The sequence below is a fragment of the Salvelinus fontinalis genome, chromosome 16 (genome assembly GCF_029448725.1).
Source record: "Salvelinus fontinalis isolate EN_2023a chromosome 16, ASM2944872v1, whole genome shotgun sequence".
Lineage (NCBI taxonomy): Eukaryota > Metazoa > Chordata > Actinopteri > Salmoniformes > Salmonidae > Salvelinus > Salvelinus fontinalis.
This window is the reverse complement of record NC_074680.1, coordinates 5,675,824-5,701,401: the sequence shown is the minus strand read 5'-3', so window position 1 is coordinate 5,701,401 and position 25,578 is coordinate 5,675,824. Positions and strand designations below refer to the sequence as shown.

Sequence of the window (25,578 nt, the reverse complement as noted above, 5' to 3'; positions counted from 1 at the left end):
TTGTCTGGATTCACAAGATCTTTGTCTTTCATTTGTTGTACGCTGTGTATTTTTCATAAATGTTTTATGATGAGTATTTAGGTAATACACGATGGTCTCTGTAGTTATTCTAGTTGCTTTGGTGAGAGTTGTGATGGTGGCTGCAATGGTAAACTATGATTTATACCTGAAATATGCACATTTTTCAAACAAAACATATGCTATACAATAAATATGTTATCAGACTGTCATCTGATGAAGTTGTTTCTTGGTTAGTGGCTATTTATATCTTTATTTGGTCGAAATTGTGATAGCTACCTATGCAGGAAAAAAATGGTGGGAGAAAAAAGTTGTGTCTTACTATCGTGGTTAGCTAATAGATTTACATATTGTGTCTTCCCTGTAAAACATTTTAAAAATCAGAAATGATGGCTGGATTCACAAGATGTGTATCTTTCATCTGGTGTCTTGGACTTGGGATTTAATGCAACCGCTGTGTTAGATTTTTTTTAAATAACTTTAGTACGGCATACAGCTTACGTTATAGTGAGACAGCGCCCGCCAAAACGCTGGATAATAGGACTAAACATTTTCCACAGAAATACGAAATAACATCATAAATGGTTCCTACTTTTGCTGAGCTTCCATCAGAATCTTGTACAAGGAGTCCTTTGTCCAGAATAAATCGTTGTTTTGTTTTAGAATGTCCTCTTCGCCTGTCGAATTAGCAATCATAGCTAGCCATGTGGCGCAAACGTGCCCAACTTCACTTGACGCAAAGAAAAGAAAATTCCAAAACTCGCAATAAACGTTCAATAAACTGATACAACTCGGTTGAAAAAAACTACTTTATGATGTTTTTATCACATCTATCAAATAAAATCAGAGCCGGAGATATCTAACGTGTATACCGAAAGCTTTTCAGAAGTCAATCTGGGGTTCCTTCTCGCGCCTTCGAAGACAATGAAATTTCCAGTCACCTCATTCCAAAAGCTCTTGTTCGGCCTCAGATCAAGCTAGACACCCCATTCCACCTCCCACTGCCTGTTGACATCTAGTGGAAGGCGTATGAAGTGCATGTATAGCCATAGATTTCAGGCAAATTAACAGGAAGGCCCTGGAACAGAGCCTCGATTTCAGATTTTTCACTTCCTGTCAGGAAGTTTGCTGCAAAATGAGTTCTGTTTTACTCACAGATATAATTCAAACGGTTTTAGAAACTTGAGAGTGTTTTCTTTCCAATAATAATATGCATATTGTACGAGCTAGAATAGAGTACGAGGCAGTTTAATTTGGGCACGATTTTTTACAAAGTGAAAATAGCGCCCCCCTATTGAGAGAAGTTAACCTCCAACGCCTACCAAACCCGGATCCGGGAGCACCCCATCACAAAAGCTGACTAGCATAGCCTAGCCTAAAGCCACAGGGATATCATATAATAAAATGTTCATGAAATCACAAGTCCAAGACACCAAATGAAAGATACACATCTTGTGAATAAAGCCATCATTTCTGATTTTTAAAATGTTTTACAGGGAAGACACAATATGTAAATCTATTAGCTAACCACGTTAGCAAAAGACACCACTCCCATACTCCACAATTTTTTACTCCATCACCAGCTATCACAAATTCGACCAAATAAAGATATAAATAGCCACTAACCAAGAAACAACCTCATCAGATGACAGTCTGATAACATATTTATTGTATAGCATAGGTTTTGTTAGAAAAATTTGCATATTTCAGGTATAAATCATAGTTTACCATTGCAGCCACCATTACAACTCTCACCAAAGCCACTAGATAACTACAGAGACCATCGTGTATTAGCTAATTACTCAACATAAAACATTTCTTAAAAATACACAGCGTGCAGCAGATGAAAGACACAGATCTTGTGAAACAAGACAATATTTCAGATTTTCTAAATGTTTTACAGCGAAAACACAATATAGCGTTATATTAGCTTAGCACAATAGCGAACATCACACCAGCATTGATTCAAGGCAAAAATAGCTATAACGTATAAACCACCAAAATATATTAATTTTTTCACTAACCTTCTCAGAATTCTTCAGATGACAGTCCTGTAACATCATATTACACAATGCATATAGAGTTTGTTCGAAAATGTGCATATTTAGCGGCACAAATTGTGCTTACACAATGAGAAAAGTAGCCAAAAAAGTAGCCAAGAGCTCAAGCAATCTGTCCGGCGCCATCTTGGAAAGCCACCTACTCTTATCGAAACGTATTCATAAACTTGACTAAAAAAATACAGGTTGGACAGCAATTGAAAGACAAATTAGTTCTTAATGCAATCGCTGAATTACATTTTTTAAATTATCGTTACTGCGCAATACAGGCTGCGATAACGCAATGCTATACTGCAAGAAATGGCGTCTCATGCATCCTACTTTTGCTGAGCTTCCATCAGAATCTTGTACAAGGAGTCCTTTGTCCAGAATAAATCGTTGTTTTGTTTTAGAATGTCCTCTTGTCCAGTCGAATTAGCCGCTAAACGTTAGCCACCCACTGGAGAGGTGCATAACTAGTGGAAGCGCGTCACAAAGAAATCCAGGAAAATCGCAATAAACTGCTATAAGTCGGTTTAAATTAACTACCTTATGATGTCTTTAACACCTATAACGAATAAAAACATGATCGGAGATATAGAACTACTAAAACGAAAGCGTTTGCAGGACGTCATTGTGATGTCTTCTTGGTCCGGGCGCACCGTTGAAAAGGACGGTACTTCCTGTTCCACGGTCTAATATAAGGTCCCAGATTGCGCAATCGACTCCATTCAAATTCTCACCACTTACTGACATCTAGAGGAAGGCGTATGCAGTGCATGTACCCTCATAGCTTACATGGGGACTTATAAACTGACCTTAGAACAGGGACCTCAATTTCTGAAATCTCACTCCCTGACAGGAAATGTGCTGCAGAAAGAGTTCTGTTTCACTCAGAGAAATAATTCCAACTGTTTTAGAAACTAGAGAGTGTTTTCTATCCAATAGTAATAATAATATGCATATTGTACGAGCAAGAATTGAGTACGAGGCAGTTTAATTTGGGCACTATTTTTCCCAATGGTGAAACAGCGCCCCCATATTGACAAGAAGTTTTAATCACCGCTTCAAAAATAGAGGGAGAGATGGAGGGGATGGAGAGAGAAGTGTGGAGAAATAAAGAGGGAGGAGGAGGGACAAACAGGACTAGGAATTGGAGAGAAAGATGAAGGAAAGAAAACCATGAGAGGGAGAGAGAAAGCGATGGAGAGAAAGAGACCCGAGTTGCTATAGTGGCACTACCGCTGACACTCCCTCACCCCCCTCCTTCCTCCCCAGGAGCTGAATTGTTGCAATCCTCCAGCAGTTGTCAACACTATTAACAGTCACTCAATTTGTTATCTAGCCCTTCAGTTCCTGAGAAATGGGTTTTCTACAGATGAAATGCAGAATTGTTGTTATTATCATTAGCCATGTTGCATGCGGCTCGACACAGGCCTCGTAGGATTTCATATTCCTGCTGCCTGAAGGACACAGAGGATATGAATAGAACAGAGTAGCGATGATGAATATATATGGCCATCTCTTATAATGAGGTACTGCATATCATGGGATATCGTGACAAAGATTGATTAGGAGTGGGAGATTGGCAGAGTGTGTGTGGCACAGCACCAGCGTTTGTAACCTCTCTTGTCATGTGAATGGGGTGTCTGGCCACACAAGACTGTTGTCCATTGGCAGCTTGCCTTTAGGGGCCTGTTCTCACTTGTTATAATAATGTGTATCTTTACATTTTTGTCATTTAGCAGACACTCTTATCCAGAGCGACTTACAGTAGTGAGTGCATACCGTTTCATACTTTTTCAAACTGGTCCCCCATTGGAATCAAACCCGCAACCCTTGCGTTGCAAGCACCATGCTCTACCGACTGAGCCACACAGGACGTTTCTTCCTGTTCCCTTTGAACTTATTAACAAGGCCAGTAAAGAAGAAGTGTCAAGTTTCTCAGACGTTTTCAGACTTAGTAGTCTTACCAAGCGCTAAGTAATCAGCTGTAATCAGCAATCAAGGCCAGTATTCAATCCGAACTGCCGAAGATCCTCCATCTCAGCAGTGTTTACTTTGAATGCAGCAAAGGTGGGACCAAGTCACTATTATTCGAGCCACAAGGTTTGAGTCTCAAGGCGAGTCACAAGTTTTCAATTCAAGTCTCATGTCAAGTAATAAAAATGATCTATACATGCAACGACTTGTTCAACTACAAATCTTGTCTATTACCAGACAGCCCTTTTCATTTTTTTTATTTTAACACATTTTGATTGGCAAATGTAATTGTAAAATAGGGACCTTGTATCAGTTTAAGGGCATGCAATCAGCAGAATGCAAGAGTGTAGATTTATTTACAGGTCTTGGTGATCCAATGGTGAAAGCGTCGTATCACACAAAATATACAAGTAGATTTAACAAATATACTCAAGAAATAGCCCAAAAGAAATAGCTTGTCCTTTCTGAATGAAAACAGGTCGAGGGCAAAACTGTACAGGCTCCCCTGAGAAACCAAACCGAGTCTGTCCAGGAGATCAAACAGGTAGGCCTACAATAACATAAGCACTTGGCCCCCAGGACCATACAATTACCCAATTTGCAATTACAACTGATAAACTGGTTCTACAATGTAAAAAGCCATTTCCACATCCATTGTTACATTGGTACATTCATCTTAATCAGACAATTATTATTAATTATATTTCAACACCATTAATACATGGAACAGAGTTCAAAGTTCTAACTCAAAAGCGTGGAGCGCAGGTCACGTAGCCTTTTCAATGTGAACTGAGTCGAGCGCTCCCTTATTACGCACTACAAAAATGACAGGGACATACTGTACATAGGACACAGACACACGGAACTTGAATTACCTGGCAAATCAGTGTTTATCACTGAAATCAGTGTTTATACATTGTGCTAACGTAGCATCTTTTTCCCACAACGTCCAGATATTTTTCTCACACTTTTTCTGACACACATATTCTGACCAAATAGCTATTCATAAACATAACTAAAAATACATGTTGTATAGGAAATGATAGATACACTAGTTCTTAATGCAATCGCCGTGTTAGAATTCTAAAAATAACTTCATTACGACATCCAGCTTAGGTATAGCGAGAGAGTACCCAAAAGCTGGGCGCAAACAACTAGCACAACATGTTCGACAGATATATGAAATAGCATCATAAAATGGGTCCTACTTTTGCTCATCTTTCATCAGAATGTTGTACAAGGGGTCCTTTGTCGGGAACAATCGTTGTTTGGATTTAGAACGGCCTTTTTCCCTCTCGATTTAGCAAGCACACTTGCCAAGTGGCGCAAATCTCTCCATCGTCAACAAACTCAGAGAACGGAACACGGCAAAACTCCCGGCAAAATTTCAATAATCTGATTAAACTATATTGAAAAAACATACTTTACGATGATATTGTCACATGTATCAAATAAAATCAAAGCCGGAGATATTAGTCGTCCATAACGACAGCTTATCAGAAGGCAAATCCAGGTTCCTTCTCGCGCTCTCCAGAAAACGGGACACTGGTGACACGTCATGCCAAGAGCTATAATTCGAGCCCAGATCAAGTTACACACTCAATTTCTTCTCTCACTGCTTGTCGACATCTAGTGGAAGACGTGTGAAGTGCATCTAAACTAATAAATATCAAGGACTTTAATAGGCAGCCCCTAGAAGAGTGCATCGATTTCAGATTTTCCACTTCCTGTCAGGAAGTTTGCTGCAAAAGGAGTTCTGTTTTACTCACAGATATAATTCAAACGGTTTTAGAAACTAGAGAGTGTTTTCTATCCAATAGTAATAATAATATGCATATTGTACGAGCAAGAATTGAGTACGAGGCCGTTTAAATTGGGCACGATTTTCCCCCAAAGTGAAAACAGCGCCCTCTGTCCTCAACAGGTTTTAAGAAGCCTTTTGGACCTAGACTTGGCGCTCCGGTACCACTGGTAGTAGAGAGAACACTCTATGACTAGTGACTCTATGACTATTCTTTGACACCGCCTGTTATAGAGGTCCTGGATGGCAGGAAACTTGGCCCCAGTGATGTACTGGGCCGTACACACTACCCTCTGTAGTGCCTTGTGGTCAGAGGCCGAGTAGTTGCCATACCAGGCAGCAGAGATGTTCTCAAGTCTTTGAGTCCAAGTCTCAAGTCTACCAACAGCTTTACGCTATGGAGGAACAACATTCTCCATCATAGAAAGATCCAACTACCTTACAAAAGAACTTTAACCTGACAAAAAAAAAGAAAAACGGATTCATCTACAGACACGGATGATTTACTTACCGTTGAAGTAGAGGTTAGTGCTCTGGCTGAAATCCATGCAACACTGGAAAAGTTGTGTGAGGAGGCAGCAGGACTGAGGGGGAGTTTGGAGATTAGCCATAGTGAAATTATCACGCTCCAATGAGAGAACAAGGCCCTCACAGCCAAGGTTAAAATCCACGATTCCAACTTGAATTGTCTACTCACGGAAAACAGGGTGATGAAGGAGTCGCTACTAGACATACAAAGTCGTAGCATGTGAGAAAATATACATTTTTCTGGGATTCCTGAGGACGGATCCAATAATCTAGAGGGCGCGATCAGAGAATTCATGCGATCTGCCTTGAAATTTCCTATAGAGACTGTAAACAAGGTGGCTTTCCACCGAGTACACAGACTTGGAGCAACAAGACCAAGGGTCCCCGACCGATCATCGCAAAATTTGAACACTACCAACAAAAGGAGCTGATCAAAAGCAAGGGAAGGGAGCTTAAAGGGACCAAATTCCGTCTCAATGACCAATTTCCAAGGGAGATGAACGAACGTCGTAAGAGACTGTATCCGGTACAGAGGCAAAAGAGGGAGAAGGGTAAGCGTGCCTTTCTCATTGTGGACAAACTCTTTATAGATGGACAGCTATTACGAGACAGCTCTAACACCATGGCTGTACTAAATTCTACAGGAACCTCAGGTTACGAAAGAAAGAAAGTATGGGAACTGTAAAAATATCTGAACACTATGAAGTGGATATAAACACACACGTTTTCAATAACATGCTCGCTTACACATACGGACTTATACATACACACACACCTGATCTCACTCGCTCTCTTCTTTCACCTCTTCTCTCCCACTCTCACCTCTCTCTCTATTGTCAAGAACTGTTTTATAATTGAATATGTTTCTTGTTTATCTATCTTTTTTATATATTTGTCTACAAGTTTATATATGTTTACAACAAGCAAGGGGAAGATATCAGAATGGGGGCATTGGGGAATAATAACATTGTACGGAATACTTTTGTACTGTAGTGAAGCCGTCACGAGTAATGCAAGGTCTCTTTCATGATCAGGTGAAACGTCAATTGCTATGGAAATGCTGGGATGTGTTTTTCAATTATGTTAAAGATAATTATGATGCAACTATGACGGTGATACGATATGGATAACAATTATCATCATGAATATTAAGGCTATACGCGCTACATGTTACACATATAGACACTCAACTATGGAATAGCGGGGACTGTGAAGCAGCAAATACATAGGCTGTGGAGAGCCGACACAGCGGTGAAACTTCCAACAGACCAGAAACTTCCAACAGACCTAGCGGCGTCCGGATACTGGGGTGGAAGAAAATGTAGGTGGGCGTGGGTGCCCCAGTAGCTTATGTAGGTTTGCTACTTGCTTGCTAAGTGTAGCTACTTCGCTCCTGTAGTCCTCCGCAAGCAAGCAGTTGCTACATTGAAAGTCAGCGCAGTCTACATTGTCCCGCAACAAAGCAAAGTAAACGCAGCTCCTGCAAAGCTGGAAACGTTCAATAGCGGCCTCCATTTAAGACCGCCGAGCCAGCTAAGCTAGCTTGGCTTTTGCGTCTCTCCTCCTATACGGAATCTGGCAGGATCCTGGGACAGATAGCAGCACTCACAGCAATTTAGCCCAACACAGCCGCAGGATTCAAAATAAAATAAAAGTATAGAAAAACACTGTCAGCTTTTAAACCGAGGTCTTTATTTCAGGTTTAAGCGTTCGACAGGTTTCAGTTTCGGCGTTCAACAGCAACAAACATACGTCGCGCTCTGATGACGTGTAACACTGGATCTATAGGACCTGGATCTATTGTACACCGAACCATTGTTGTAATGTTTTAAAATTGTATAACTGCCTTAATTTTGCTGAACCCCAGGAAGAATAGCTGCTGCCTTGGCCGCAGCTAATGGGGATCCATAGTAAAAACAAATACAAATATAGGAAGGGGTCATTGTTTACAAGTTGCAAGCTATCCCATAAAGCCATCGGCAAAAAAAAACATTTTCATCTTCTCCGGAGTCTGGCAGCGCAACAAATCCAACTGTAAATCCAAGTGCTATGCACACGCCTGCAAAAAAGATTCCCTCTGTAACCTTTGCTACAGTGAAACACTAAAGGTTCCTCCAAGAACCCCTTAACTAACCAATCATGCAAATATGAACCCATTGACTGCAATGGCTCCTTGAGGAACTCCAGGGTTCCTTGAGAATCTCCAGGATTACTCGAGTCACCCCTAATGCGTTGGATGCTAAGATGAATTGCGCTGCCCTATTTATAGATTTGTCAAAGGCTTTTGATACTGTTGATCATTCTATCTTATTGAGTAAGTTGTCTGTGTTAGGCCTTGGCACTGAAGCCAGTTTGTGGTTTCACAACTATCGTAGTGACAGAACCCAGGCTATTATGATAGACGGGGTTAAATCCACATTTCTTGAAGCGCTTAAAGGGGTACCCGAGGGTTGGATTTTGGGGCCATTGTTGTTCACGTTGTATATAAATGATATTGGAAATACTGTTAGCACCTATAACATTCATCTCTACGCAGCTGACACAGTTATTCATTCCTGTGGCTCTTCAGTGCTGCAGGCCATTCAAGACATTCAGCATGGTTTTGACTCAATCCCCAAATCACTTTCTGATCTTAAATTATGTTAAATGCAAATAAAACTAAGTTTATATTGTTCTCTAGGTCTGGTAATGTTGACCCTGAGGACTTGCGTATTTGCACTCCAATTGGAGCCCAAATTGAGCAAGTTTCTCACTATAAGTACTTGGGTATCTGGGTTGATGGCAAGTTGTCTTTTAAAACACAAATTGAAAACTTGACAAAGCTAAGATCTAAGATTTGTTTTTTATATAGAAATAAATCCTGGCTCAGCTCTGAAAATAGAAGGAAGATTGTTCTCTGTGAAGTTAGCTACACTCACATTATTTATGCGCATGTGGCAGCCTCTGTTTTGGACTCAGTATTCCATTCAGCAATAGTTTATCACTGGGGACGGTTTTAGGACTCTTATGCATGGAACAATACACATAATTCAGGCAATTAGATATTGGTCAGGTTTTGGCCAGGATTATTCAGGTTTTGGTCACTAGATGCCCCCATTGCGCCTTTTTGAACCTGTAGTTTTTTCCCTTGTTCTAGCTATTATTTGCACCTGTGCCTCATTTCCTTGTAGGTATTTAAACCCTTAGTGTTCCTCAGTTCTTTGCTCTGTGTTTGTATGTTAGCACCCAGCCCCAGCCATGCTGTGACCATTTGTTTCTCAAGTTGGATTTTCCTGAGGTACTCTGGTTTTGTTCTTGTTTATTTTTGATTATTCTTTTGAGGTTTGTTTTTTCCCTGCTGTTCTTACCACTTTGTGGATTTTCTTTGTATCTTGGAGGATATTCATTTTTTCTCTTGGCATTACTTTTGACGTTGTGGATTTATATTTTTTGCCTGAAGATCTTTTTCCTTTATTAAACCACCGTCTCTAGTACTGCTGTGTCTGCCTCATCTTCTGGGTTCTGCCGACTATTAGTGACTGTTTCTCACACCGGGTCCTGACAATATTCGGTTGCCTTTCAGGCTTTTGTTACGGAATGCGATTTTCTTAAATATGTTTAATGTTGTGTATTATATATTTTATTATAGTGTGTTTTAGTTGTACTGTTTATGTAGGGCTGTTGTGTTTTATTTATGTATTAAGTTTTATTTGTAAACGTATACAGGGCTCTCTGGTAAAATAGTTTTATCTCAATGTGACTCCCAGTTTAAATAAAGGTGAATAATAATTCTAAGAGTGTAGGGGAATTCCCTCTAAAATAAGAGCCGGGATTAATGGACTACTGTCTCTCCACTTCCATTTTGACCAGCTGATCTTCCTTGTCTTCTAGGGTCATGGCAGTCTGACTTAAAGAGTCAGCCCTTATTAAAAAAAGCATTACTCTAGCCTTGAGAAGTGAGTTGGTAATGCCTCGGAACGGAGGGAGGATATTTCAGGAGTGTGTCTGGTGTCTGGTCTGCCACTGGTCTGCCACATTCAGAAGAGACATAGAGGTAGTGCGGAAGGGAGAGAGATAGCAGGGAGGGAGAATAAGGAAAGGGAGAAAATGTGTTGAGTGGTCTGGGTGAGGGTTTAGGGGCAGTCAGTGGGCAACGACTAATTAAACAATTTGAGAATGGAGAGAGGGATAAAGAGAGAGAGAGAGAGATTCAATGCCAATTCAAGGTTTGCAGGACTGAGGAACTGGAAGAGAGGTGTGCATCCCTTAACAGAATTAAGAGGTTGTGATCGATTTGGGGTCTAGGCATCGGTCTTCCTCCTACACTTCCCTATACAACAGATACAACCACTCTTCTACAATATGATAGATTAGAATCATTTTATTTTCCGCAGAGGGAACACCTCTAACTACACCACTTAGAGTACCTATAGAGTGACGGGGAGGACAATGGTTCCAAGGGGAACAAACACACACACACACACACACTTACACACACACATATGCTCATTCACAAACAGCTTTGTTTTAACACACTCAGATCCTCCACACCCGTAAATCAGCAGGGCCAGGTTGTTGACATGGACGAAGTGTGCCACAAGATCTATACACTCGATAAACCCGTCCGATAGCACGCGCTATGATGAACCACCTCCCCAGTGACTGATTGCGTCATGCCCCCTCTCGTAAATCACCCAGCGACAACCCCTCTGCCCCCTTCTCTTACCACCACTACCTGCTTTTGAGGAGTACACACACATGCATGCAGGGACACACCTGACAGGGTGTATTTGACATCTGTCTATGTCCTTATTGTCCCATCTATCTATGTCCTTATGTGCTAATTGTCGTCTCCTGTCCAGTCCAAGTAAGACAATGATAAAGTAAGCATGCCCACTTTGTCCTGGCTAGGGAGACTGTCTCACGGCAGCAGCAAGGGCTATGCCAGTCTGCCCTGTGTGTGTGTGCATGTGTGTGCACGTGAATGTGAACATTGTCTGTGTGTATGTGTGTGTTTGTGCTGCTTGCGAATGGAGTATGTCTGGCTGTCTGTGTGCGTGCTTGTGCGTCCATGCATGTATGTATGTGTGTGTGCACGTCGATGTACACTCAGGGGTTAAATTGGGCCGGGTCCCCACGGGCACGAGACCCTGCACTTAAAAAAAGGTTTGGACCCTTTTTCCCAATTTTCGCCCAAAATTACATACATGTATCCAAATCTAACTGCCGGTAGGTCAGGACCTGAAGCAAGGATATGCATAATCTTGACACCATTTGAAAGGAAACACTTTGAAGTTTGTGGAAATGTGAAATTAATGTAGGAGAATATAACACATTAGATCTGGTAAAAGATAATACAAAAACAAAAAACATGCATTTAAAAACAATTTGGTACCATTTTGTTTGAAATGCAAGAGGAAGTCCATGATGTATTATTCTAGCTCAGGTCCAGTTTAGATTTTGGCCACCAGATGGCAGCAGTGTATATGCAAAGTTTTAGACCGATCCAATGAACCATTGCAAAAAGGTTGTATCAAGACTGCCCAAATGTACTTCATTGGTTTATTCATTTGTTTTCAAGTTCATAATTGTGCACTCTCCTTAAACAATAGCATGGTGTTATTTCACTGTAATAGCTACTGTAAATTGGACAGTGCCATTAGATTAACAAGAATTTTACCTTTCTGCCCATATCAGATATGTCTATGTCCTGGGAAATGCTCTTGTTACTTACAAACTCATGCTAATCACATTAGAAAGTATAAGGGCATACTGGAAATTAGCTCCCTGGATGCAATTCCTATGGCTTCCACAGGGTGTCAGCAGTCTATGTTCAAGGTTTCAGGCGTGTAATTTCAAAAACGAAGAAGAAATATCAATTTTAGTACAGGGACACAGTCTTGGAAATTCGTGTTTGCGCGAGCCATGAAGACAGAACGTACCTGCTAAAATCGGCTACTATTGAACATACTTCTTTCGTAAGAAATATTATAGTTTGATTACGTTTTAGGGTATCTGAGGAGTAAAGAGAAACATATTTTGACTTTTTTGACTAAAGTTTAGGTTTTCAGATTCCTTTCTCTGCCTGTCGAACGAGTGGATTACTCAAATCGCTGGCGCCAAATAAACTGACTTTTTGGGATGTAAAGAAGGATTTTATCTAACAAAATGACACATGTTATAGCTGGGACCCTTTGGATTACAAATCAGAGGAAGATTTTTTTAAAGTAAGTGAATATTTAATCGCTATTTGTGAATTTATGAAACCTGTGCCGGTGTAAAAATATTTTGATGTGGAGCGCCGTCCTCAAACAATCGCATGGCATGCTTTTGATGTAATAGCTACTGTAAATCAGACAGTGCAGTTAGATTAACAAGAATTTAAGCTTTCAACCGATATAAGACACTTACATGTACCTAAATGTTTAATATCCATCATTTTTATGATTATTTATTGAATTGCGCACCCTCCAGTTTCACCGGAAGTTGTCCCGCTAGCGGGACACTTAGCCCTAATAGGTTTTAAGGCCCTGCAAAACAAGTGTCCTGTCCAGGGGGTGTACTTGTACATCAAGCTGCCTCACACTACAGAAACATTCTAGCTTAGGCAAGGTTACTTACTTTTACTTCTGAACCGGTGTTGCTTATGTACTCACCAGTCTGCTTGCCCTTCATGTAGTAGAAGAAAGAGATGCAGTAAGGGAGACAACCAGAACCCTTGGGGCCCCTGGTAGCGGTGACGTTGTAGAGGGGGGACAAGAGACGGGCAGTGTCCCCCGGTACCCGGGGACGAGAGGCCTCAATGTACATGTAGCAACCTAGACGGGTGGTAGAGGGGAGACAGATTGGGTTAGAGACAGTGGATTTGGTCCCCTTTTATATGTGTCACGTTCCTGACCTGTTTTCTGTTGTTGTGTATGTGTTTAGTTGGTCAGGGCGTGAGTTGGGGTGGGTATTCTATGTTGTGTGTCTAGTTCGTCTGTTTCTGTGTTCAGCCTAATATGGTTCGCAATCAGAGACAGCTGTCAATCGTTGTCCCTGATTGAGAATCATATAAAGGTGGCTTGTTTTGTGTTGGGGATTGTGGGTGGTTGATTCCTGTCTCTGTGTTTGTGTTCTGCACCAGATAGGACTGTCTCGGCTTTCACGTTTGTTATTTGTTAATGTTCATCGTTTATTGTTTAATTAAACATGTTGAACACTAACTGCGCTGCATTTTGGTCCTCTCCTTCCTCCCAGGAAGAAAGCCGTTACAATATGTGGGTTTATCTGTAAATCCTTGTGAATTCTGAGTGACACAAATAGGTATGACAGTTGTCAAGTGCTATGAAATAATGTGCACCTACGTTAGTATATTCTCATTGGCCCTGTGTCCAAAGTTTTAAAAATATGTTGATTTTACATCCTTTTTTTATCCATTCTGCTCAAAAGACCTGGGCCCATATTACCAAAGTGCCTAATAGAAGAGTGCTGATCTAGGATCAGTATTGCCTTTTAAGCCATAACGAATAAAAGGGGGGACCTGATCCTAGATCAGAAATGCTGCAGCTCCACACTCGAAAATGAGGTTGCTTATCCATTCTGAAGATTCCCCACAACAAAATCCCCTCCGAAGCTTCACATTAAGGTTGAACACTAACAGTTTTGTAGCTTGAATGAGGCTTAAAGATGTGTGTCAGTTCCTCAAGGGCCTATGCAAATCCCAATGTTGGAGTAACTGTAACGGTTTTCTTCCAGGGGTGAAGGAAAGGACCAAAGTGCAGCGCGGCTAGTGTTAAACATGTTTAATAAAGAACAAGTAAAACACTACAAACAACAATACAAAATAACAAATGTGCAAAAACTGACACAGACCTATCTGGTGCAGACAATCACAGTGACAGGAAACAAACACCCACAAAATCCCAACACAAAACAAGCCTCCCATATATGATTCTCAATCAGAGACAACGATTACCATCTGCCTCTGATTGAGAACCCACACTAGGCTGACATAGAAACAGACAAACTAGACACACAACATAGAATTCCCACCCAGCTCACGTCCTGACCAACTAAACACATACAAACAACAGAAAACAGGTCAGTAACGTGACAGTAACTAACACTTTAACACTATATAAAGAGGTCATTGCATTTTGGATGACTGTCACGGAGCTCTATGTAATCAGCAATGCTAATGTGATATTAGCACGTGTAATATGTATAAACATTCAAGGACATTTTGTATTTGTAGTGTACAAACTTTATATGATGAACAGGAATGCCATTAGGCCATGTCTCACATCTTCTGATATGCTACTGCTACAATATATTATTAAAAGTTTTCCCCCTTCCATCGCAAAAAGTTTCCTGTTTGAACATTTACACAGGCAGCCCGGTATATGCGTATTTTGAGACAAGATATGCATCATGTCACAGGAGTTCCTCGAAGAAAATGTTAAGAGGAGTTTCTCGAGAAACCTTTTGTGGCAATTTTTAGAACCGCAAAAGGTTATTCCAGGCTCCTTTACATCTAAGAGTGTAGCCTACCTTCTTTGGTGCCACTCCTGTCCATCTCTGGGCCGGTGTTGGATGAACGCTTGGGGTTCTGGGTCAGGTGGTTCTGTCTTGTCCAATCAAAATTGTCGCCCCGGTCCTGGGAGAAACCGCAGATGTGCTTGTCCTCAAAGCCACAGACATGGTCTGTCAGAAAAAGAAATGTGAAGAAAGAAGGCGTTATAAAAATAGTGATTCAGAGATAATGAGCAATGACATTGAGAGACGAAGAAGAGAGAAAAAGAGGGAAGAGTGAGGGATCACAGAAAGAAGAAGAGAGACAAACGAGGAAGGAGTGAGGGATCACAGAGAGAGGAAGATGGAAGAGTGAGGGATCACAGAGAGAAGAAGTGAGAAAAAAGAGGGACACATTATCAAGACACAGAACTGAGAGAGAGGGAGAGTATGAAAGAAAAAATGAAAGAGAGATATAGTAGGGAAAGCCAGGGCAAAGAGAAAAAGTACTTAGGAGAGACAGTTTGAAGTTTAAAAATGACCAGTTAATCACATGGGAATCAGCTCTTAGCATTTCAGCAATAATTCGCTGTCTGTTTCAACTCAATCACACAAACTAATGAAAAACAATCCTCCAACTATCCACACAGTTGCTACCAACAACAACAATCACATCAATTTCAACCCATCACATGAATCCACTGTGTTGTGGAAAACTACTGTCATGACTGTCCTGTGAGGATCACAATGGGTCAGATCAGCTTGGCAACGGCTGACAGTAACCAGACCCTCTCCCGCCCGCAAAGGGGGGAGGAGGGAACTGCCGGGTTGAAAGCTCCCATTTGGTTGTAAATTAAGCAGGAGAGGACTCTCTCTTTAACTTTAGTATCAACCAAAGGAATGTCTGTTCCCACCCAAAACTCTAACATCCAAAAAGTGAATAATGTAATAATATTTCTAACATAACAATATGAATGTAATATTGTTTTTCATTTTGTGATGTCATTAAAAACTGTATGGATGAAATACTGTAACTTGAAAGGTACAGTTGAAGTCGGAAGTTTACATACACTTAGGTTGGAATCATTAAAACTTGTTTTTCAACCAATCCACAACTGTCTTGTTAACAAACTATAGTTTTGGCAAGTCGATTAGGACATCTACTTTGTGCATGACACAAGTAATTTTTCCAACAATTGTTTTTCAAACACTTATAATTCACGGAATCACAATTCCAGTGGGTCAGAAGTTTACATACACTAAGTTGACTGTGCCTTCTCTAGGATAGGGGGCAGCATTTTCACGTTTGGATGAAAAGCATACCCAAATTCAACTGCCAGCTACTCATCCCCAGAAGATAAGATATGCATATTATTAGTATATTTGGATAGAAAACACTCTGAAGTTTCTAAAACTGTGTGAATCATGTTTGTGAGTATAACTGAACTAATGTAGCAGGCGAAACCCAGAGGACAAACCATTCAGATATTTTTTTGAGGTCACTCTCTTTTCAATGAGTTTTCATTGGGAATCCAGATTTCTAATTGACCTTTTTGCAGTTCCTACCACTTCCACTGGATGTCAACAGTCTTTAGAAATTAGTTGAGGTTTTCTCCTTTGTGTAATGAAGAAGTACGGCCATCCAGAACGAGGGTAACTTGAAGTGTACTGTTAGATAGAGGCGCAAGACCAGAAAGCTAGCTACAGTTTGTTTTAGACCTGTATTGAACACAGATCATCCCGTAGTCACGTTGCACAAGTTGGAACCAGTGTTTTTCTGGATCAAACGCGCCAAAGAAATTGACATTTTGGATATATATCGACGGAATTAATCGAACAAAAGGACCATTTGTGATGTTTATGGGACATATAGGAGTGCCAACAACAGAAGCTCTTCAAAGGTAAGGCATGAATTATATTTAAATTTCTCCATTTCGTGTCGCGCCTGCAGGGTTGAAATATGCTTCTCTCTCTTTGTTTACTATGGTTCTATCCACAGATAATAGCATCGTTTGCTTTCGCCGAAAAGCCTATTTGAAATTAATTTGGTGTGTATTGCTTTAATTTGGTGTATTGCATGTGTGATTTCATGAAAGTTGTGTTTTTATAGTAATTTATTTGTATTTGGCGCTCTGCATTTTTACTGGCTTTTAGCAAAGTGGGACGTTAGGGTCCCACATATCCCAGAGAAGTTAAACAGCTTGGAAAAATCCAGAAAATGATGTCATGGCTTTAGAAGCTTCTGATAGGCTAATTGACATCATTTGAGTCAATCGGAGGTGTACCTGTGGATGTATTTCAAGGCCTACCTTCAAACTCAGTGCCTCTTTGCTTGACATCATGGGAAAATCAAAAGAAATCAGCCAAGACATCAGAAAAAAATTGTAGACCTCCACAAGTCTGGTTCATCCTTGGGAGCAATATCTAAATGCATGAAGGTACCACGTTAATCTTTACAAACAATAGTACGCAAGTGTAAACACCATGGGACCATGCAGCCGTCATACCGCTCAGGAAGGAGAGGCGTTCTGTCTCCTAGAGATGAACGTACTTTGGTGCGAAAAGTGCAAATCAATCCCAAAATAACAGCAAATGACCTTGTGAAGATGCTGGAGGAAACAGGTACAAAAGTATCTATATCCACAGTAAAATGAGTCCTATATCGACATAACCTGAAAGGCCGCTCAGCAAGGAAGAAGCCACTGCTCCAAAAACCGACATAAAAAAGACATACTATGGTTTGCAGCTGCACATGGGGACAAAGATTGTACTTTTTGGAGAAATGTCCTCTGGTCTGATGAAACAAAAATAGAACTGTTTTTCTATAATGACCATCATTATGTTTGGAGGAAAAAGGGGGAGGCTTGCAAGCTGAAGAACACCATCCCAACCGTGAAGCACGGGGGTGGCAGCATCATGTTGTGGGGGTGCTTTGCTGCAGGAGGGACTGGTGCACTTCACAAAATAGATGGCATCATGAGGAAAGGAAAATTGTGTGGATATATTGAAGCAAGATCTCAAAACATCAGTCAGGAAGTTAATGCTTGGTCACAAATGGGTCTTCAAAACGGACAATGACCTCAAGCATACTTCCAAAGTTGTGGCAAAATGTCTTAAGGACAACAAAGTCAAGGTATTGGAGTGGCCATCACAAAGCCCTGACCTCCATCCCATAGAAAATGTGTGGGCAGAACTGAAAAAGTGTGTGCGAGCAAGGAGGCCTACAAACCTGACTCAGTTACACCAGCTTTGTCAGGAGGAATGGGACAAAATTCACACAAATTATTGTGGGAAGCTTGTGGAAGGCTACCCAAAACGTTTGACCCAGGTTAAACAAATTAAAGGCAATGCTAGTAATTGAGTGTATGTAAACTTCTGACCCACTGGAAATGTGATGAAAGAAATAAAACCTGAAATAAATCATGCTCTCTACTATTATTCTCTCTTCACCCCAGTGGAACCATCGGCACAGCTGGCTTATCTTCAAATGAGCAGCTTCAGGAGCGAATGGAAGAGTGAACTCTGTGAACTCTTCGGGACAACACAATGGACAAAGACAACCACATGTAAATAAAGTCATGATTTCTTATTCCAAACGGGCCGCGGTTCGTGTGCAAAGTATGTGATTAATGGGAGAATAGTTATAGAATGTATAGACGAAAAGTGTCTTTATCTCTCTCTCTCTTTCTCTCTCATTGGGTAAAATGCCATATTGTGTCAGTCCGCTGGGGACCTTTGTTTCATGTATTAAGTGTATACGTTATCCTGTTATTAATTAGCTAGTAAATAAATAATTAAACCAATTTGTGTAGTACTGAATCATGAGTAAGGCTGGGTTTTTTGTAGATGCATGAAGTAACTAACGTCTGTTCAGAATGATGATATGATAAGAGGTAATGATTAATAGGATGACTGTTTATCGATGTAATATATATATATACCTTATAGAGTTTAATTTGGAGATGGTAACTCTTTAAACAGCCTCTTCTGTGGTGCCCCAAATTCCTAACGAGTTAATTGTTACATGATTAATTTAATCGGGTAACAATTAAACATAGTTAGTGAATTAACCTGTCTGGCAATGGCGTTCCGCTAGCGGAACTCCTCCCACATTCCACAGAAAAGGCAGAGCGCGAAATTCAAAAGATATTTTTTAGAAATATTTAACTTTCACACATTAACAAGTCCAATACAGCAAATGAAAGATACACATCTTGTGAATCCAGTCAACATGTCCGATTTTTTAAAAATGTTTTACAGCGAAAACACCACATATATTTATGTTAGCTCACCACCAAATACAAAAAAGGACAGACATTTTTCACAGCACAAGTAGCACGCACAAAGCCAACCTAACTAACCAAGAACCAACCAAACTAACCAAGAAACAACTTCATCAGATGACAGTCTTATAACATGTTATACAATAAATCTATGTTTTGTTCGAAAAATGTGCATATTTGAGGTATAAATCAGTTTTACATTGCGGCTACCATCACAGCTACCGTCACCAATTGGACCGAAGCAGCCAGAGTAATTAGACAAACGTCAAATACCTAAATACTCATCATAAAATATTTCTGAAAAATCGATGGAGTATAGCAAATTAAAGACAAACATCTTGTGAATCCAGCCAATATTTCCGATTTTTTTAAGTGTTTTACAGCGAAAACACAATATAGCATTATATTAGCTTACTACAATAGCCTACCACACTACCGCATTCATTCATCAAGGCACGTTAAGCGATAGCAATAGGCACGTTAGCGATAGCGAATAAACCATCAAAAGATATATAATTTTTGACTAACCTTGATAAGCTTCATCAGATGACAGTCCTATAACATCAGGTTATACATACACTTATGTTTTGTTCGAAAATGTGTATATTTAGAGCTGAAATCAGTGGTTATACATTGTGCTAACGTAGCATATTTTTCCCACAACGTCCGGATATTTTTCTGACACGTTTTCTGACACACATATTCTGACCAATAACTATTCATAAACATAACTAAAAAATACATGTTGTATAGGAAATGATAGATACACTAGTTCTTAATGCAATCGCCGTGTTAGAATTTTAAAAATAACTTCATTACGACATCCAGCTTAGGTATAGCGAGAGAGTACCCAAAATCTGGGCGCTAACGACTATTTCACATGTTCGACAGATATATGAAATAGCATCATAAAATGGGTCCTACTTTTGACGATCTTTCATCAGAATGTTGTACAAGGGGTCTGTCACGTTCCTGACCGGTTTTCTGTTATTTTATGTGTTTGACGGTCAGGGCGTGAGTTTGGGTGGGTAGTCTATGTTATGTGTTTCTATGTTGGTTAAAGGGTGACCTGATATGGCTCTCAATTAGAGGCAGGTGGTTTTCATTTCCTCTGATTGAGAGCCATATTAAGGTAGGTGTTTTCACATTGATTGTTGTGGGTGGTTGTCTCCTGTGTCTTTGTCTATGTACGTTGCGCCACACGGGACTATTTCGGTTTTGTTTGTTTGTTCGTTTTATGTAGTCATTTTTCCTGTTCGTGCGTTCTTCGTGTTTCATGTAAGTTCGTTGTCCAGGTCTGTCTACGTTGTTTATTGTTTTGTAATTATTCAAGTGTTCGTCGTGTTTTCTGTTTCGTTTATTAAATATCATGTCATATCACGAAGCTGCATTTTGGTTCAATCCCTGCTCCTCCTCTTCGGATGAAGAGGAGGAGGAACACCGTTACAGGGTCCTTTGTCGGGAACAATCGTTGTTTGGATTTAGAATGTCCTCTTCTCCAGTCAATTAGCACGGAAAGCTAGCAAAGTGGCTCGAAGCTCTCCTTCCTGAACAAAGGCACACAACGCAACACGCCTAACGTCCCGAAAAAATGTCAATAATCTAATAAAACTATATTGAAAAAACATACTTTACGATGATATTGTCACATGTATCAAATAAAATCAAAGCCGGAGATATTAGTCGTCCATAACGACAGCTTATCAGAAGGCAAATCCAAGTCCCTTCACGCGCTCTCCAGGAAACTGGTGACACGTCATGCCGAGAGCTATTATTCGACCCCAGATCAAGTTATTCACTCCATTTCTTCTCTCACTGCCTGTCGACATCTACTGGAAGACGTATGAAGTGCATCTATACTAATATATATCAAGGACATTAATAGGCAGGCCCCAGAACAGTGCATCGATTTCAGATTTTCCACTTCCTGTCAGGAAGTTTGCTGCAAAAGGAGTTCTGTTTTACTCACAGATATAATTCAAACGGTTTTAGAAACTAAAGAGTGTTTTCTATCCAATAGTAATAATAATATGCATATTGTACAAGCAAGAATTGAGTACGAGGCCGTTTAAATTGGGCCAGATTTTCCCCCAAAGTGAAAACAGCGCCCTTTGTCCTCAACAGATTAAATAAATAACAGTCATCAGATTAATGAAAGTAAAGTCAAGACACTACAGTACACACACACAACAACCAACCCACTCACTCAGACAAACACAAATTATGCCCGCCACACAAAGTCAGCCCTAGTGCACTAATGGGGAATTGTGTTCCATTTGGGATGAAGCCTGTATCTCCCTGTTCACCTTTCACGATGGTGTTATAATAGAAACAATCTATTACAATTTACGTCCCACTGGGCGAAGTACATGCACTTCCTAATTTTGTTTTAGGGCACTCTTACCTGAAGGTCTTGGGTATTTGTAGGCTGTAAAAGAAGAAATACACATTGATTACCACAATACACTTTCATACAACTTTGTAGTACCCGGGGTTGAGGAGTTACGGATTACATGTAATCTGTTACATATAAGGCATTACAAAAAAATGGTAACTCTAATCCATTAAATTTACCAGCAAAAATATTGTAATCAGATTACAGATACTTTTGAAAAACTAGATGATTACCTAGATGATTACTTTTAATATCAGAAAGGATGTTTACGGGAAAAAATATTTGACACTTCTCTGTTTTCTCAATGACATTCAAATCAGCATTGAAAAAAGGCGCAAGTTTATGTTTGTTCCACCTGAGAGAGTCTGACCACAAGTTAGAGACCACTATGATGACACACCAAATGTGTTTGATGGATCGCTGGAAAAGAGCAGGAATAGCCTTTTGTAGGTTACAGTCCAAGCGATCTCTTCCAATGGTGTGACTGCTGTTGGCATCCAAAGATTATCCAGTTTGAATAAACACTTGGAGTTAAGGATGACAGCAGTGATGTAGTCTACAGCGATACAGATATCACTTATTATTGATATCTACATAGCGCTTTAATGTGAATTACATTTAGCTATTTGCACCTTACGGATTGTGGTTGTTGTGGATGGTTGTTCACAAATCTAAATGCGTATTTGAACCCAATAATGGTTGAATTCAAAAAGTTTAAGCTTCCTATCCATCATTGGTTTTCAAACCAGTGGACAGCCAGGGAAAAATGCACTCTTGCAACAGCTGCATAGTGCGGATCCAAGCCTATGGAATAAAAGTTGTGCTTTATTGCTCAATCTAATTCATGCTGATAAAAAAAATTCTCACATGCTCAAATTTACACACATTTGATAGATTTAAAGAGGAAATTTGTAGTTGCAAAATCCATTTTTGGACTAAATTAAATATACAGTACCAGTCAAAGGTTTGGACACACCATCTAATTCCATGTTTTTTCTTTATTTTTTACCATTATCTGCATTGTAGAATAATAGTGAAGACATCAAAACTATGAAATAACACATATGGAATCATGTAGTAACCAAGAAAGAGTTTATATTTGAGATATTTCAAAGTAGCCACCATTTGGCTTGATGACAGCTTTGCACACTCTTGGCATTCTCTTAACCAACTTCATGAGGTAGTCAATTGGAATGCATTTCAATTAACATGTGTGCCTTGTTAAAAGTTAGTGGAATTTCTTTCCTTCTTAATGCGTTTTAGCCGATCACTTGTACAGTAGATAGCACTATTTGGTAAAAGACCACGTCCATATTATGGTAAAACTGGCTCTCATGATGACCGCCACAGGAAAGGAAGACCCAGAGTTACCTCTGTTGCAGAGGATAAATTCATTACAGTTACCAGCCTCAGAAATTGCAGCCCAAATAAATTCTTCACAGAGTTCAAGCAACAGACACATCTCAACATCAACTGTTCAGAGGAGACTGCGTGAATCAGGCCTTCGTGGTTGAATTGCTGCGAAGAAACCACTGCTAAAGGACACCAATAATAATAATAAGAGACTTGCTTGTGCCAAGAAACACAAGCAATGGAGATAACGCCGGTGGAAATCTGTCCTTTGGTCTGATGAGTCCAAATGTGCGATTTTTGGCTAATCTATACTTCCATTTTTCCAAGTCCTATTCTTGAAGATCAAGGGGTATAAGATTAATTGAAATGACTGGAATTCTGATAGTTTGGTTTTCAATGTAAAGACATAATTTAATTGTATTATTATACAGTAGGGCAAAAAAGTATTTAGTCAGCCACCAATTGTGCAAGTTCTCCCCCTTAAAAAGATGAGAGAGGCCTGTAATTTTCATCATAGGTACACTTCAACTATGACAGACAAAATTAGGGGGGAAAATCCAGAAAATCACATTGTAGGATTTTTTATGAATTTATTAGCAAATTATGGTGGAAAATAAGTATTTGGTCACCTACAAACAAGCAAGATTTCTGGCTCTCACAGACCTGTAACTTCTTCTTTAAGAGGCTCCTCTGTCCTCCACTCGTTACCTGTATTAATGGCACCTGTTTGAACTTGTTATCAGTATAAAAGACACCTGTCCACAACCTCAAACAGTCACACTCCAAACTCCACTATGGCCAAGACCAAAGAGCTGTCAAAGGACACCAGAAACAAAATTGTTGACCTGCACCAGGCTGGGAAGACTGAATCTGCAATAGGTAAGCAGCTTGGTTTGAAGAAATCAACTGTGGGAACAATTATTAGGAAATGGAAGACATACAAGACCACTGATAATCTCCCTCGATCTGGGGCTCCACGCAAGATCTCACCCCGTGGGGTCAAAATGATCACAAGAACGGTGAGCAAAAATCCCAGAACCACACGGGGGGACCTAGTGAATGACCTGCAGAGAGCTGGGACCAAAGTAACAAAGCCTACCATCAGTAACACATTACGCCGCCAGGGACTCAAATCCTGCAGTGCCAGACGTGTCCCCCTGCTTAAGCCAGTACATGTCCAGGCCCATCTGAAGTTTGCTAGAGAGCATTTGGATGATCCAGAAGAAGATTGGGAGAATGTCATATGGTCAGATGAAACCAAAATATAACTTTTTTGGTAAAAACTCGACTCGTCGTGTTTGGAGGACAAAGAAAGCTGAGTTGCATCCAAAGAACACCATACCTACTGTGAAGTATGGGGGTGGAAACATCATGCTTTGGGGCTGTTTTTCTGCAAAGGGACCAGGACGACTGATCCGTGTAAAGGAAAGAATGAATGGGGCCATGTATCGTGAGATTTTGAGTGAAAACCTCCTTCCATCAGCAAGGGCATTGAAGACGAAACGTGGCTGGGTCTTTCAGCATGACAATGATCCCAAACACACCGCCCAGGCAACGAAGGAGTGGCTTCGTAAGAAGCATTTCAAGGTCCTGGAGTGGCCTAGTCAGTCTCCAGATCTCAACCCCATAGAAAATCTTTGGAGGGAGTTGAAAGTCCGTGTTAACCAGCAACAGCCCCAAAACATCACTGCTCTAGAGGAGATCTGCATGGAGGAAGGGGCGAAAATACCAGCAACAGTGTGTGAAAACCTTGTGAAGATTTACAGAAAACATTTGACCTCTGTCATTGCCAACAAAGGGTATATAACAAAGTATTGAGATAAACTTTTGTTATTGACCAAATACTTATTTTCCACCATAATTTGCAAATAAATTCATTAAAAATCCTGCAATGTGATTTTCTGGATTTATTTTTCTCATTTTGTCTGTCATATTTGAATTGTACCTATGATGAAAATTACAGGCCTCTCTAATCTTTTTAAGTGGGAGAACTTGCACAATTGGTGGATGACTAAATACTTTTTTGCCCCACTGTATGTAGTAGAAAGCAATGGGTTAGGAGATGCCTACATAACCAACCCATAAAGTAAAATGTAACATCCATATATGGCCAGCTATGTAAACTTTAACGTTGATTTCAACTGCAATGGATGTGGTTCAATTAATAACATACATTTTTGTCTTCTTCTAATGCCTCTTAAGGGTAAAGTAATCTAAAAGTAACTGAATGTAATCATATTACGTTACTGAGTTTGGGTAATCCAAAAGTTATGTTACTGATTACAATTTTCGACAGGTAGAAAGTAACCTACCCATCCCTGGTAGTAGCACACATTTTAAAATGTATTTAAATAATTGCCTAAATGAACATAACAAAAAGGGCCTACTTGGCCACAGGGTTGGGGTCAATTCCAGTTAAATTCCAGTCAATTCAGGAAGTATTGTCACGTTCTTGACTGTTTTCCTTGTTTTTGTATGTGTTTAGTTGGTCAGGGCGTGAGTTGGGGTCTGCATTCTATGTTATGTGTTTCTATGTTGGGTTAAATGTGTTGCCTGATATGGTTCTCAATTAGAGGCAGGTGTTTTACGTTTCCTCTGATTGAGAACCATATTAAGGTAGGCTGTTCTCACTGTTTGTTTGTGGGTGATTGTTCCTGTGTCTGTGTCTGTATGCACCACACGGGACTGTTTCGTGTTTTCGTTCGT

At 40.1% G+C, this 25,578-nt stretch overlaps 1 protein-coding gene across 1 annotated transcript in view; it reads right to left on the bottom strand.

Annotated features, from left to right (window-relative positions):
- LOC129812556 (MAM domain-containing glycosylphosphatidylinositol anchor protein 1-like) overlaps positions 1-25,578 on the bottom strand; it is a 310,719-nt gene that overhangs the window by 28,907 nt on the left and 256,234 nt on the right. The window contains exons 14-16 of the mRNA XM_055864208.1: positions 21,529-21,552; positions 14,881-15,033; positions 13,005-13,166 (exon numbers count right to left, since the gene is read on the bottom strand). Of these exons, the coding sequence (XP_055720183.1) occupies positions 13,005-13,166; positions 14,881-15,033; positions 21,529-21,552 (339 nt within the window). The remainder of the gene's footprint in view (positions 1-13,004; positions 13,167-14,880; positions 15,034-21,528; positions 21,553-25,578) is intronic.